The 13,634-nt window shown below is 38.8% G+C and overlaps 1 protein-coding gene across 1 annotated transcript in view; it reads left to right on the plus strand.

Moving 5' to 3' along the window:
* CTNNBL1 (catenin beta like 1) overlaps nt 1-13,634 on the plus strand; it is a 172,676-nt gene that overhangs the window by 52,613 nt on the left and 106,429 nt on the right. The window contains exon 4 of the mRNA XM_063100663.1: nt 6,077-6,216. Within this exon, the coding sequence (XP_062956733.1) occupies nt 6,077-6,216 (140 nt within the window). The remainder of the gene's footprint in view (nt 1-6,076; nt 6,217-13,634) is intronic.

Consider the following 13,634-nt stretch of genomic DNA (forward strand, 5'->3'; position numbering starts at 1 on the left):
CTGGAGAAATTAATGTACAGGCTTCCTATGTTTTCTCCATTCTACTGGGAGGTAGAAAGACATGCTTCTTTTCTAGCAGTGAAACGCATCAAAACGTGTGAAGAGTTTCTGTCCAGGGAAGCCCGTTTGAGACTCTAAATCCATGGTTTTTATTGGGGACTGGTCATATAGCCATTCTTTGCCGGTAGCAACTACCAAAATTCTAGGCTCATAGAAGGAAAGCAGCTGTTCAGTGCCCCGGGCTGGAAAAGCAACCCTATCACTTAAGGAACTTTTCAAAAGCTAAGTTCCCAGCTGCCAGCCTAGGGCCAGCTTTGCAAGCAGGCCCTTCTAAAGATCACGTCTGCTGTGTTAACTCTTCTGTTTTATTCTTGTCAGTGCCCAAAGAAAGCTGAGCATGGCTGTCATTAGTGATAGCTTTACTGCTGAGAAAATGTCAAAAACTTTGGGGTGAGACAAATTGCGTGTGACTTCCACATGACCTTGAATAAGTCACTTCCCCTTTCTTAGCCTTTTTTGTCTCATCTGCATAAGGAAATAAAACGTCGTGAAGATTAAATGAGAATAATGGCAAGTGTTTTTAGCTCTCAGTAGGTGCTCTAAAATGGTAGTTAATATGATTGCTACTACACTGGTCCCAGTGCACTGTGAAATGCTATAATGAGGGCTCTGGTATCTTCTAGTCAATCTTGAATCCTAACTAAAGGGCTTTTCATATTTATACAGATTTTTAACGTTCAAATCTCTCTTTCTCTCCCTGTCTTTCCCCCTACGAAGACATATGCTTTTAATGAAAATGTGCTCAAGGCCCCTAGGCAATTAAGTGTTGAAAAGTACAGTCTTTGTGTTCAAATTTATAGGTTACTAGGGAGACTGACTATAAATGCAAGGTAGAAGGAAATATATACTTTAGAAGAGATATAAGCAGAGTGCTGTGGGAGCATAGGTGAAGAAACCAAAAATGAAAAGTTGGGGGCTATTGAGAGCGTCAGAGAAAAGGTGGTATTTGAGCTGGGTCTTGAAGAATGATTTTGATTTTATTAGGCAGAAAACAACACAGAAAGGTATGCCAGGCAATGTGAAGGGCATGAACAAGGGCACAGAGGTGTCAAAGGGCGCAGAGTCTTCATGGCCACCTAGTGAAGTCCACCATATTCTCCCTGTATTGGGGATGAGGAGGGGGAGGGGGAGAACCTAGTTACTGGACCTAGGGCCACAGCCCTCTTTGACAGTAGAAGTAGCTAGATCGCTGTTCAGCTTGCGCAACACTGGAGTCCTATCAGGTTTTGTGCTGACCTCCACCATACAGTGACATTTGTCATACCACACTTTGTGTGTGTGCGTTCAATTGCTTAAGTAATACATGAATAGATTGTCATTGTAAAAAATACCAGCAGTGCATAAATAGAATAAAAAATGAAAGTTCTCCTTCACTGCAGTGACCCCCTTTCATTCTCCTACATAGAGGTAACCCTATAAACAGTTCTGTGAATATCCTTTTAGATTTTTTCTGCATACTTATTTACATATATATGTAAATGTGCAAATATATTTTTTTCTACTTAAATCATACTGTACACATTCTGTACCTTGATTTTTTGGGTCACATAACAGGAGATCTTTCCCTGTTAGTACAGTCAGCCGTCAATATCCGTGGGTTCCACATCCATAGCTTCAACCAACTGGGCATTGAAATATTTGGGAAAAAAAAATACAAATTGAAAAAATACAGTATAACAATCATTTACATAGCATTAATATTGCATTTGGTATTATAAGTAACCCAGAGATGATTTAGAGTATGTGGGAGGATATACATAGGTTATATGCAAATACTATGCCATTTTATATAAGGCACTTGAGCATCTATGGATTTGGTATCCTGGGGGGTCCTGGAACTGAACCCCTGTGGATACCAAGGGACAGCTCTACATGTATATCTACCTTTTTTTAACTGGTGCATAGTATTTCATGGTTTGGAAATGCTGTGATTTATTTAATTATTTTTGTACCAAAATAAAAAGACATTTGGTTATTTTAAATATCGGCTTTTACGAACAATGCTGCAATGAACCTACTTCTACATGTGTCTTTGTGTATATGTATTTCAATAGGATAGATACCTAAATGTTGAATTCCCAGATTGAAGAATATGCTGTAGGTTAACTCTGGAAATTTAAGAAATCCAATTTACTTCTTGGTATAGCAGTACTGCCTTTGCCCACTTGGAAAGTATACTTCTGTCAATTTAGAGCTTCTTCTGGTTATGTTCACCATCTACATCTCAGGTACCACAAGTGCTCTAGTGTTATAATTCATAAACTGGTTTTAAGAAAATGTTTTTTATTTTTTAAAAAATCAGCGATGTTTTCCATTCAGACAAAATGTATATACTATTTTAGTTTTTAAATTTGAGCATGTGAAAATTGAAATTATGCATGAAGAACTTTTTTTTTTTCATGTCATGAAGCAGTTAGGAAACTACATTGTGTTTTAACCTTGAGTTCTTGAATTCTTGCTGGTGCAGTGTCTTTCATGATTCTTTACACCAGGAAGGTGCAATTAAGATGAAAATTGCTAGAGTATATTTGAATGAAACTTTACGGTTGAGATCAGAAACATTCAAATTTGTTTTCCCATATATGCAATAGTCATTTTGATCGCCTACCCGAAAATGCCTCTCTTCATTTGTCTGCGTTTCAGATTCAATTGACAATTTTCCTTATGCAGCCTTCACTTTGCACTGTGTGATCTTTCTCCCATAATCACGTTGAGTAGAGTGTGCAAGTCCTTTAATATTTCTTCTGTTCATTTTTGCAGGGACAGAATTATTAGTTTAGTGATTCTCTAGCTTTTTGATCACAGGACCCCTATGCACTCTGAAATTATTGAGTATCCCAAAGTGCTTTCTTAGAAAATTCTAGAAAACACAAGAATATGCAGACACACATTCCATTAGCCATCAAAGCAATGATATCACCACATGTTGTGTAGCCCTCTGGAAAACTCCACTGTACACTCCTGAGATAATGAGAGTGAAAAAGGCAAATCATGTCTTAGAATTATTATAACATAATTTTGATCTTATGGACCCCTGAAAGGATCCCCCCCCCTGCCCCCACCACGTTCTGGCATCCAAGGGCCACACCTTGAGAACTGCTGATTTAGTTGGGTGGAGGGAACATCATGTTCCCTCAGCAGTGATTTCTGGTTTTGTGGTTGTATTTAGGACTTATTGGTTTCTGTTGCTTTTCTGGTATGTTTGAACTTTGCTGGTTACTTGCTAATATTCAGTCTTGTGGTTGAAGGAGAACATCCTGCTGGTCTGAAAGAAATATACATGGGCAGGCTAGGAGAATATTCTCTGCCATATCAGATCGAATCTGTGATCCCACCATCTCAGCCTTGGTTAATATTTCAATATGTTGCTCTATTGCTTTCCCATCGCCTCTCACTTGATCCTTTCCACCAGCTATGAGTCATCTGTTGGCTGAAGGTATGCCTAATCCCTAAAGACAGCCCTCTGCAAATAGTAGTGTATGCTTTAAATGAGTAGGCTGTAGTTTGTCTGCAAAAAAACAGAAGAAAATTGTCTTTGTTATAGCATAGCAAGTTTGAGGATATGTAGATTTACCGAGCATCTACTATGTGCCATTTATTATTAGGCACTTTATATATATTATCTCTTTTAATCCTCACTATAAATCACCTAGGAAGATAAGGAAACCGAGGCTGAGAGATAAGTTAATTAATATTCTCTGTTGTCTTTGACCTGGTTGGTACCCCATGCTCTGTGTTCCAGTGGCACTTCCTTTGAGCAGTACCGGGCACTTTTCTTCTTGAGAATTTATCCTAAAGCAGTGATTATGAATGCATGTATAGAAAAAGTACTACTTAGGGCAAGCTGCCACCTAATAATGGGTATGCAAGGTGGGAGGCCTACACTGTTACACTTCTAAATCCCCTTTGTTTTGCTACCCAACTCTAACTACAGTATGTTTTTGCTAATAGATAATCTCTAGCTATAAAAATGTACTTTGAAAACACTTATTTTACACAGCATTTTTTTATCCATTTAACCTTTTATCAATAAAGCACTATTGTATAGATTTTTTTTAAAAAAATGAATGCATGTATCTAAGTGTTATTTATTATAGGGGAAAAAATTAGAAACCATCAAAATGTTTTACAAAAGGGGATTGGTTAAATAAATTATGGTACATCTACACAAGAGAATACTATGTAGCTATTTAAAATTTATGATTTAGGACAGGAATTGCAGATTAGCTTCATCTCCCATGCCTGCTCTGATTGATTGGTAGTCTCTTCTTGGAACACTATGTTGAGGAGGATTCTGAAGCCAAGTCTGGGCTCAGCAGGAAAGAATGCTGTGGTCAGTGAGGGATTCTGCCAGGGGAGGAGGAGGACTAACAGCAGTTTGTTGGGTATTAGCTTTTCCTACTGTAGAAGAATGTTTAATGATAAGGGAAATTGTTCATCCTATGTTAACAGCAAAAATTGAATATAGAAATATATATTATATAGGTTTACTTTTGGGGGCAAAAAGTCTGTAAGTTGATCGAAATGATATAAACATAGCAGAGTATTATCAATGGTTATTTCTGGTTAATAGGATTATGGATAATTTCTGTCTACTATATTGAAGGCTTATGTTTCTTTTCCCAGTTTTGCACAAAAAGTAAAATTTTGTAGTCAGAAAAAAAATATATAAATGTTATGATTAAAAATAATAGTGGTAAGGAATATTGTCTAAAATATGGTCGTGTTTTAAAGAATTGTAGTCTCTAGATTTTGTTCCTTATGGAATCCAGATTTCTGGAGAAGTGATATCTACCCATCCCCTCACATCTGGAAATTGATGAGTCCTATGTAACTTCAAGAGCCCCTGCTTATGTTCTTTTCTGTGTGGCTTCAATCCAATTAAGTAGGCATCTGTGGATATAGGAGGCAAAAGATATAGTTACTGTCTTTAAGAAGCTTACATTCTAGAAGAGAAGATAGACATATAACAACAACTGTAGTGGTAGTAAAGAGAACAAATATTTATATAGTGCTTTTCATATTCTATACATTTTTCTAAGTGCTTTGTATGTTTTTACTCATTTACTCTTTACAGTAGCCCTATGAGACAGGTAGCAATATTGTCCTCATTTACAGGTGAAGAAACTGAAGCATAGAGAGGCTAAGTGGCTAAGCTGGGTTCAAACCCAGGCATCCTGGTTCCAGTGTCTGTTTAACCACTGCTTCCTCTCAATCCCTCTCAACTGGATATTGTTCAATTATTTTACATGGATTAGCTCATTTCCTTCTCAGAACATACCTTCCTACTCATTCATCTGAGGCTTAGTGGGCATTTCTTATATGTTCCTGGAGGAGGAAATGCAGAGTGAAAGCAGAATAGTACTGTTCTTAGTGTCTGGGCGTAGGTTTGTTGAAAGGTTCAGGTGTGGAAATGTGAGTCAAGTATCGTGCCGTGTAAGTTATGGTGGTTATTACGGGATGCCAGAAACTAGGTCTGTTTTACTTTGGGACCTGCCTCTTAATCAGCTCACTGAAGGGGGCATGGGGAGGTGGAGGGCATTTTTGGATAGCAGCAGAATCTCACTATCTTCCTTTGGTTGAGAGGAATAATTGGCCCTTGAACTGAAGTGAGAAGTAAGAGAAACCCTTTTTGGATTAGTAGGATAACTATGTTCAGGACAACAGAGTTAATTGCCACACCAAGGGGCAATGGTAGCTAATCCACAGGACTGGTAGGCAAATCATTTAATGCTGCAAAATGCTTTGGGAGCCTCTAAAAGGCAGCTTGTGACTGCAAGAGTAAGGGGAGCCCTATAATGAGATCTGAATCCAAGATTGATTTTTATAATGAGGAAATTGATTTCCCCAAGGAAATTGTGTGAAAGTATGATGTTTGGATGAGTGTACTTCTTGGAAGGTCTGTTGTAGACACTTTGACAGATTGTCTCTTTGTCTGGATTGTGTTGCTGTTTGCTCCTTAGTGCTGGTAGTGCCCCTTTCCTTTCAGTGATGCTGTCTTGTTTTCCCCTCCTAGGTTCATGGAATCTGAGCTGGACCTAAATGACATCATTCAGGAGATGCACGTGGTGGCCACCATGCCAGATCTGTACCACCTTCTGGTGGAGCTGAATGCTGTGCAGTCACTTCTCGGGTTGCTTGGACATGATAATACAGATATCCTTTCAGATCTGTCCTCAGTAGGAAAGCTGACGTAGCAGGGAAATGCGATTTACTTTCTTCTCCTGTCTGTCTCTGCTGATGTGTGCTATCACGTCTGGTGTTCTATTTCCATTCTAATTATCTCCCATCTTGAAACACATGCTGCTCTTTACTCATTTGGAAATCTGTTTTGTTATCTATTAACAAATTTTGGGCAATACTTAATGTCCTGTTTGCTCTTATTAGTACTAGAATTCATTGTGATATATCTGTTTATACGTTAACAGCATTAATTTTCAGGATCTGGATTTGGAGGCAAGGACAGGTTTGGATCTGTTGATTTAGACATCATTCTGCTAACAGATGGCCCAGCGGAGTTGAGACTGGAGGAGAGAGTGAACCGTGGTAGAAAGCACATTGGGATGACTAGGAGGACAGGGGAATTTGTTTTGTCCACTGCTATTTTCCCAATTCCTTAGAAAAGGCTGGGAACACAATAAATAGCATTTAATATTTGTTGAATGAGCATTAGACATAAACAATCTAGGTTTGACTCCTAACTTCATTTCTTGTGTGAAATATGGTGCCCTTCCATGCCTTGGTATTCTCACCTGCAAAACATAGTTAATACCTTTTGCCTTTCAGTGTTATGCAGAGGATCAAAGGAGTCATATAAGTGTTGAGCTCAGTTCCTGATATATAGTAGGAACTTAGTAAATGTAACTTGTAACTGAATCTGAATCATGACTTTGAAAACCATTTTATATTTTGTCTTTGCTGTCAGATGTGCAGTGGTTTTATTGCAAAAGGTTTTTGATGTGCCTGTAGATGGGGTTATATTCATTAAACCAAATTCTCTTTCAATAGTTGTTCTGTTTGAATCCAGATTTCCAAAGGTAAGGGACAAATGTAGTTAGTCTGCTTGCATGATATTCATGGGGAATTTGCCATTGCTTCATGTTATTTTCATCTTTCTGGTAATCTCTCTCCTGAGAGCATGGCTGAGTAGGTTCTTTCCTGCCTGATAATTCTCATAGAAATAAATCAGTGAATAATTTTAATGCAAGCTTCTTGAAGTATAATTTTAAGACATTTCTGATGCTTCATGTAGTGTTAGACAGTATTAAAAATCAATATGCCAGTCCCCACACTGATGACTGTGTTTGCCAGGGTTCACTGTGGGGTTCTGGGTTGTATGAGAACCCTAGTCATTTAGCTTGTTTCTGGGTGAGCCCAGTATAAGGTTTCATGAATTCATTCAGTAGACATGCTTTGAGTGCTTATTATATACCAGGCACTGTGCTAGGCCCTAAGGAACCATAAGCTGTACTGGATGCTCAAGCAGCATCAGTCAGTAAACATATATTGGGTGTTGTCTTAGTCTGTTTAGGCTGCTGTAACAAAATACCTTAAAAGAAATTTATTTCTTGCACTTTTGGAGTTTGGGAAGTCTAAGATCAAGGTACCATCAGTTTCAGTGTCTGGTAGGGCCTGCTTCCCGGTTCTTAGATGGCCATTTTCTCACTGTGTTCTCACATGGTGGAAGGAGGGAGGGAGCTCACTGGGTCTCTTTTTTTTTTTTTTTTTTTTTTTTGTCTTTTTCGTGACCGGCACTCAGCCAGTGAGTGCACCGGCCATTACCTATATAGGATCCGAACCCGTGGCGGGAGCGTCGCCGCGCTGCTAGCGCAGCACGCTACCGAGTGCGCCACGGGCTCGGCCCACTGGGTCTCTTTTTATAAGGGCACTAATCCCTTTCATGAGAGCTCTGCCAAGGCCCCAACTCCTAGCACTGTCATATTGGGGATTATGTTTCAACATATGAATTTTGAGGGAGATGTAAACCATTCAGTTTTTAGTAGGTATCTGCTATATGACTAGCCCTATTCAAGGTACTAAATAGTTCTCACAGATTTAGTGACTTTTAGAGTTCTAATTGTGACTCCACATTTCATTTTACCTACAGAATCCCATCAGACCTTAGAGATGACTTAGCCTGGTGTCTTATTTGCTTATTTATCTAGTGACAAGTCTGAGGTCCAAACATTGGAATGCTAAGTGTTAGGCTGAGGCTGACACTCTGATATGTAGTAGGCACTGGTTTTCTGTCCAGTATTCCTTTTAGTGCATCTTGAGTCTTTCCTATGGGATTCGCTACATGGCTGACAGAGTTGCACAGTCACCTGTTACCCTGTGTTTCATACAGAAATGACCTATTTTGTTTCTGGAAGCACTGCTCATTCTTTTTTCTGTTCCTGCTAACTCAAAATAATAGTAGCAGCTTTCTGAGGACACTGACATTTTGCTGATTCACCAGCCTGGTTCCTGCTGGGGAGAAGACTGATACAAGAAGTGCTGTTCAACATTGACATACTTGGAAAAGGCAAGGGCACAGATGTTCCAAGTCGTTAAGTTCTGCTCTTTAAGAAAGAAAAAAACACCTCTCCCTATAATAACTTTGACAGACTTCCATTTCCCTCCTGTTTTCTGAGAGCTAAACTTTTTCCCCCTCTCTTGTATGCCAGCCTTCACCCAACTGCCCTAATGATATTTTTTTTAATCTGATTTTTAATTATGCCTTACATCAAATTCAAGGTGCATTTGAAATTATTTTGATTATCTTAATTTTAATTAGATGCAGCAAGTAGGGTAAATGTCATCCTCCTCAAAGTACAATTTTTCTGGAAAGTGACTTCAGGAAAGGGTAGGTCCTCTTGACTTGTATCCAGTATATCCTGTATTGGCTGGAGCGTTGATCTCCCTGCAACACTGCACTCTGCTTTCTGTCTTATCTGTGATCTATAATGGAAATTTTTCTTCAGGGAACAGTTGTTAACAATTTACTGTTGTACAGCTGTAACTGCCCGAAACACCTTACCATGAATAAACAATTTCATGGCAGTCATGTCTTAAATTTTTAATCTTTTTTTTAACTCTTCATTTATCAACCAAACCCATACATGGCTGGTTATGTTCCCAGTAAGTACAGGTCATCTTTGCTTTGTCTTTCTCTTAGAAAACATGAACTATAGGGATTTTAATTGGATCAGAGGCTGGTTTATTGTAACTGTAACCTTAAGAGGCAGAGGATGTGAGGAAACAGCTTGTGCCTCATCATTTCAACCGTGAGAAGCTGCTTCAGAGTTTATTCTGGCTCTCTGCATCATTGCCACTGGTGAGGGCTTGTCAGCGCTTTTGTGCCTCCTCTGCCCCCTTGAGAAGCTGGAGCCCAGCCATGGGTTGGCTGCAGAGTGGATTTCTGGTCTGTGAAGAGTACCTCTGCGGTGGGGGTGGCGGCGGGGGCAGGGGGAGACACCTCACACAGTATTGAAGAGTTACTCTAAATGCATTAGGAGGGAGCATAAGGTGGAATCCAACAGCTGCTGCCTTTTCAAAATATTGCTTTTTAAAACAATTTTTCCCTTAGAGTAAATCATTTAAATGTGTTTAGAGCCCCTTTTCTGTGAACCTTTTGGAGTGTTTCTACAGAAAAATAAAACCAAAGGTACATTTAAAGGTTTTTTTTTTTTTTTTTTTAAGGTATTGTGTATAAAAACCATTTTTGTGTCCTGGTTTAAGCCAGATTTACTCAATTTGCCTAAAAGAACAGGAAGGAATAAAACAAAAGGAAGATAAAACCCCAGATGGTAGCTGATCACCGCTCCTGCTAGCCCCCACCCCTGCTAGCCCCCGCCCGCTCAAAAAAATCACCATTGTACTAAATTCGAAAGTATCCTGTTTTCGTATGTCATTTGCCGTGCTCTCAATTTGAGTGACAAGTCAGTAGAGTTCTTTCTAAACTATTTTTGGTAGATCACTAGCATTTACTACGTTCCTCCTTGTATGATAAGCCTGTTGGGTACTATTGGGGAAACAAGAAATAACTCCAGCTGAGAAGAAAATCATTTAAATTACTACACCCATGGCGTCTGTGGTGAGTGTCTTTGGAGTGTTATGCTCAGGAAATGCCATTGGAGCTCTGAGAAGGTGTGGGTCATCTCTGGCTTGAGGGTGATCAGGGAATTGGGGATTGGAGATGGATAGATGTAGAGCTTTTGAAAGATGTAGAGATTAGAGTGCATTTTGGGTTTATTTTCATGGTCTCTACCTTTGCGATGGAAATTGCCATTTATTATATACTGGATGGAAGCTGATGTGATTTTGCTGGCTGCTCATGTAGTCACTACAAACTTATCAGGATATCAGTCTATGGCTTTATTTTTAAAAAAAAATCACAACTACTGCTTCCCAGCTAAATGCCCTATTCTTTAATAAATAACAAGTAATCTAAACCCAATTTATTCAAAATCTGCTTTCTCTCCACCACTTTGTGATTCAGCAAAATGAGATCTCATTGTTAACTTAAGGCATCAATACAGTTTGCATACTAATGTGCACAAGGGAAAAATTTATAAATTATTTACAGAGTAGATCATTGGTGCTGATGGGACAGCTCTTTTTTGTGTGGAATAATTTTAGACAGTGGTCATTAGCACTATTCTTTTCCAAATCACTGTTTAGTTTTCTCAGACTCTAGAAAGCCAGGAGGACTTTCAGAGTTGTCCAGTTGGATTTTGTGAAGAATTACTGTGGGAATTTGGAAAATAAGGGACGACCATTTTCTTTTTAGGCCAACAAAAAGCAATTGAACTTGAGCAGTTTGGGTCTGAGAATGTTAAAGAGGAACAAACTGACTGAGGGTGTGTGCAATAGTTGAGGGTGCCTTGTGTTACAGACCCAATGTTAATGAGCAAGAGTAGGGTGGGGAAGGGTTTGAGCCTCCTAAGGGGCTTTCTTGTAATTGGACTGGGAAGGAGTTGGTTATTGCTCCATTGCTTTCCTGCAAACACTGTCTAAGAAGACTTAATGTATCTTGAGCTATTGTTTTACTAGGAGCTGTTCTCATCTCGGTATTTCCAGAATCGAAATTACATTTAAAAGAATTTAGGGCTGGCTAGTTAGCTCAGTTGGTTAGAGCGTGGTGCTGGTAACACCAAGATCCAGGGTTTGATCCCTGGATCTTTTTTTGCTCAGCTGCCAAAAGAAATAAATAAAACAATTCTTTTTCTCATCTGTTGTTTGGCTTTCTTTATAATATGTGTTGATAAGCCACCCATTTTTTGGAGCCAGTTAATTATGCTCTGAAGAAAGGCAGATAAGGCAAAAAGTGCCAAATTGGCAATTTAGGAAAAGGACATCATAATATAACTTTTGATCTTGTTTATGGGTTTTAGGTGAAATCCATGTTCCTGGAAGATTAAGGTGGTTGTAGCCTGCTTTGGATATTTCCCCTGTGGCAAAATAATGCCTACTAGCATTTAGTAGGTATTTAATAAATGTTGAATGAGTACAGTTTCTTCTCCATATTAGTTTGATCTAGGATGGGATAAAATTAAGAGCATAGGTTTATTCTAGGTAGCTTTACGCCAGCTGTTGTAAAAGGAGGAAAAAGACCATTTTGTCTGTTTTGAAATGCAGCTATATTGAACTATATCTAATCACTCTCCTAGTCTAGGAATAAAAGAAAAAATTTTTAAAAACCCCACATTGGTTGCATTAAATCAGTTTTATCTTCTGAATCTATACTGGTTCATTTTTCTTAAGAAGGCATTTTTGAAATGACTTTTTAAAAAAGCCATCTGCTTAATGTGTTTTCTTTCTGTGCTGGGTTTTTTTGTTTGTTTGTTTGTTTGTTTGTTTTTTCAGTAAACTTTGTTCCTTGTGGACACATCTCATTAGAGATTAATGTGATTAATGCTCAGTTTCTGTACCAAGACACTAAGTGGGATCAGGGCACAAAACAAACATCTAGAGCCAAAAAATAGGAGTAAAGACCACTTTTTCTCCAAGAGCTGTTGTGTTATGGACCATTTTGTTTCCAGCTGATCTTTTCTGCTTCACCTATTATTATACTAGCTTATTGCCCCTGTAGTGGACAGGCACAGAGGGAGGGAGTGGGGTGCCTTTTCTACTTGACATGACAAAATAGGCTATCAAAAACTGTGTTTTAGTAATTCGCAGAGAGACAGGCTCCCTGTTTTCCTATTATACCTACATGGGAGAGACTTTTACCTTGTGAAATGAAATTGTAACTACAGTAGAAAAACCTATCACCCATGCCTGGATTCTGCTTGTGAAGAAATGCTGGATGGATGGCATACCATGCGGAATTTTGTCATCAAGATTGAGTGTTCATTTATCTATCTTTAGTTTCAGTTTTTATTCCTTTTTCTGGTCTTCAAATGACCTTCTGTCTTCTGGGTCATATTACATAACTCTGGAGTTGATGATTACAATTATGGACTCATTACTGCCTTGCTGAAATGCTATTTTGTGAAAGTTGGGAATTTATGTAAAATCAGTTGGTACTAGGATTGATGAAATGTTTACCAGACTTGGTAAGCTGGTTAAGTAGGTAAGACCTGGTTAGTAGGTAGCTGTTTTCTTGTTTGACTTCTCAACTGAGGCAGGAAAGTAGGCAAGGAATATCCACTGGAATAAGAAACAACTTTTCTTGGTAAAAGTTAGACATTTATCCTGTTTCTATATAAAATCTACAACCATTATAAAAATTTTTTTTCCTTTTTTTAAAAGCTTCTAGGTTTAATGTGACGCATCTGTGAGTGTGGTGTAAAACTAATCAAACAAAAATGTGATATTTGGCCCACAAGACCTTAGAGGCTAAAAAAGGACTTGATCAATCTGAATGTCTGTAGCATAACTGAAGTATAAAATTAGATCTTCCAACCCATTGTGACCCAGAAAGGGAGGGCCATGCTGTTGTTAGCTTAAATTTTAGATTTAGAGGCTTTTGGAAAAGTGAAGGTAATAGTGAGGGCTTTGGGCATTCTGTGGGAAGACTTGACTAACAATCTGTATTATAGTGCTTTCATATTTTCTGAGTATTTTAGCTTACTTGGCCTTTGACATACCTGACCTTATTTATTCCTTGTACCTCAGTGAGATAGGCTGGGCAAAGACTATTACCCCTATTTTATGATGAGGAAATGAAACTGTAAGGAAACAAAGGGGCTTGTACAAGATTACATGGATAGTGATCATTATGGGATCGTTCGGCTCACTAAAGATGCGAAGCGAAGATGAATATGATATGACCCCTCCCCTCAAGTTTGCTCAAACTTTTCATCTGTTGCCCTTTCAGATATATCCCACTGTCTCCTGAGACTATTATTTAATTAATAATCATCACATATTAGTTAAGAACTATTTCACCATGCATGGTGCTCTTTTTGGGGGGGGCAGGGAGGCTGGCCAGTACAGGGATCCAAACTTGTGACCTTGGAGTTATAAGGCTGCACTCTAACCAGTGGAGCTAACTGGCCAGCCCTGCATGGTGCTCTTCAAGGGATAATGCTTATTGCGTGCCTGATTCAGATCCTTGTCCTGCAGACATCTGACTCTGCAGTGGATGG

The sequence above is a fragment of the Cynocephalus volans genome, chromosome 1 (genome assembly GCF_027409185.1).
Source record: "Cynocephalus volans isolate mCynVol1 chromosome 1, mCynVol1.pri, whole genome shotgun sequence".
Lineage (NCBI taxonomy): Eukaryota > Metazoa > Chordata > Mammalia > Dermoptera > Cynocephalidae > Cynocephalus > Cynocephalus volans.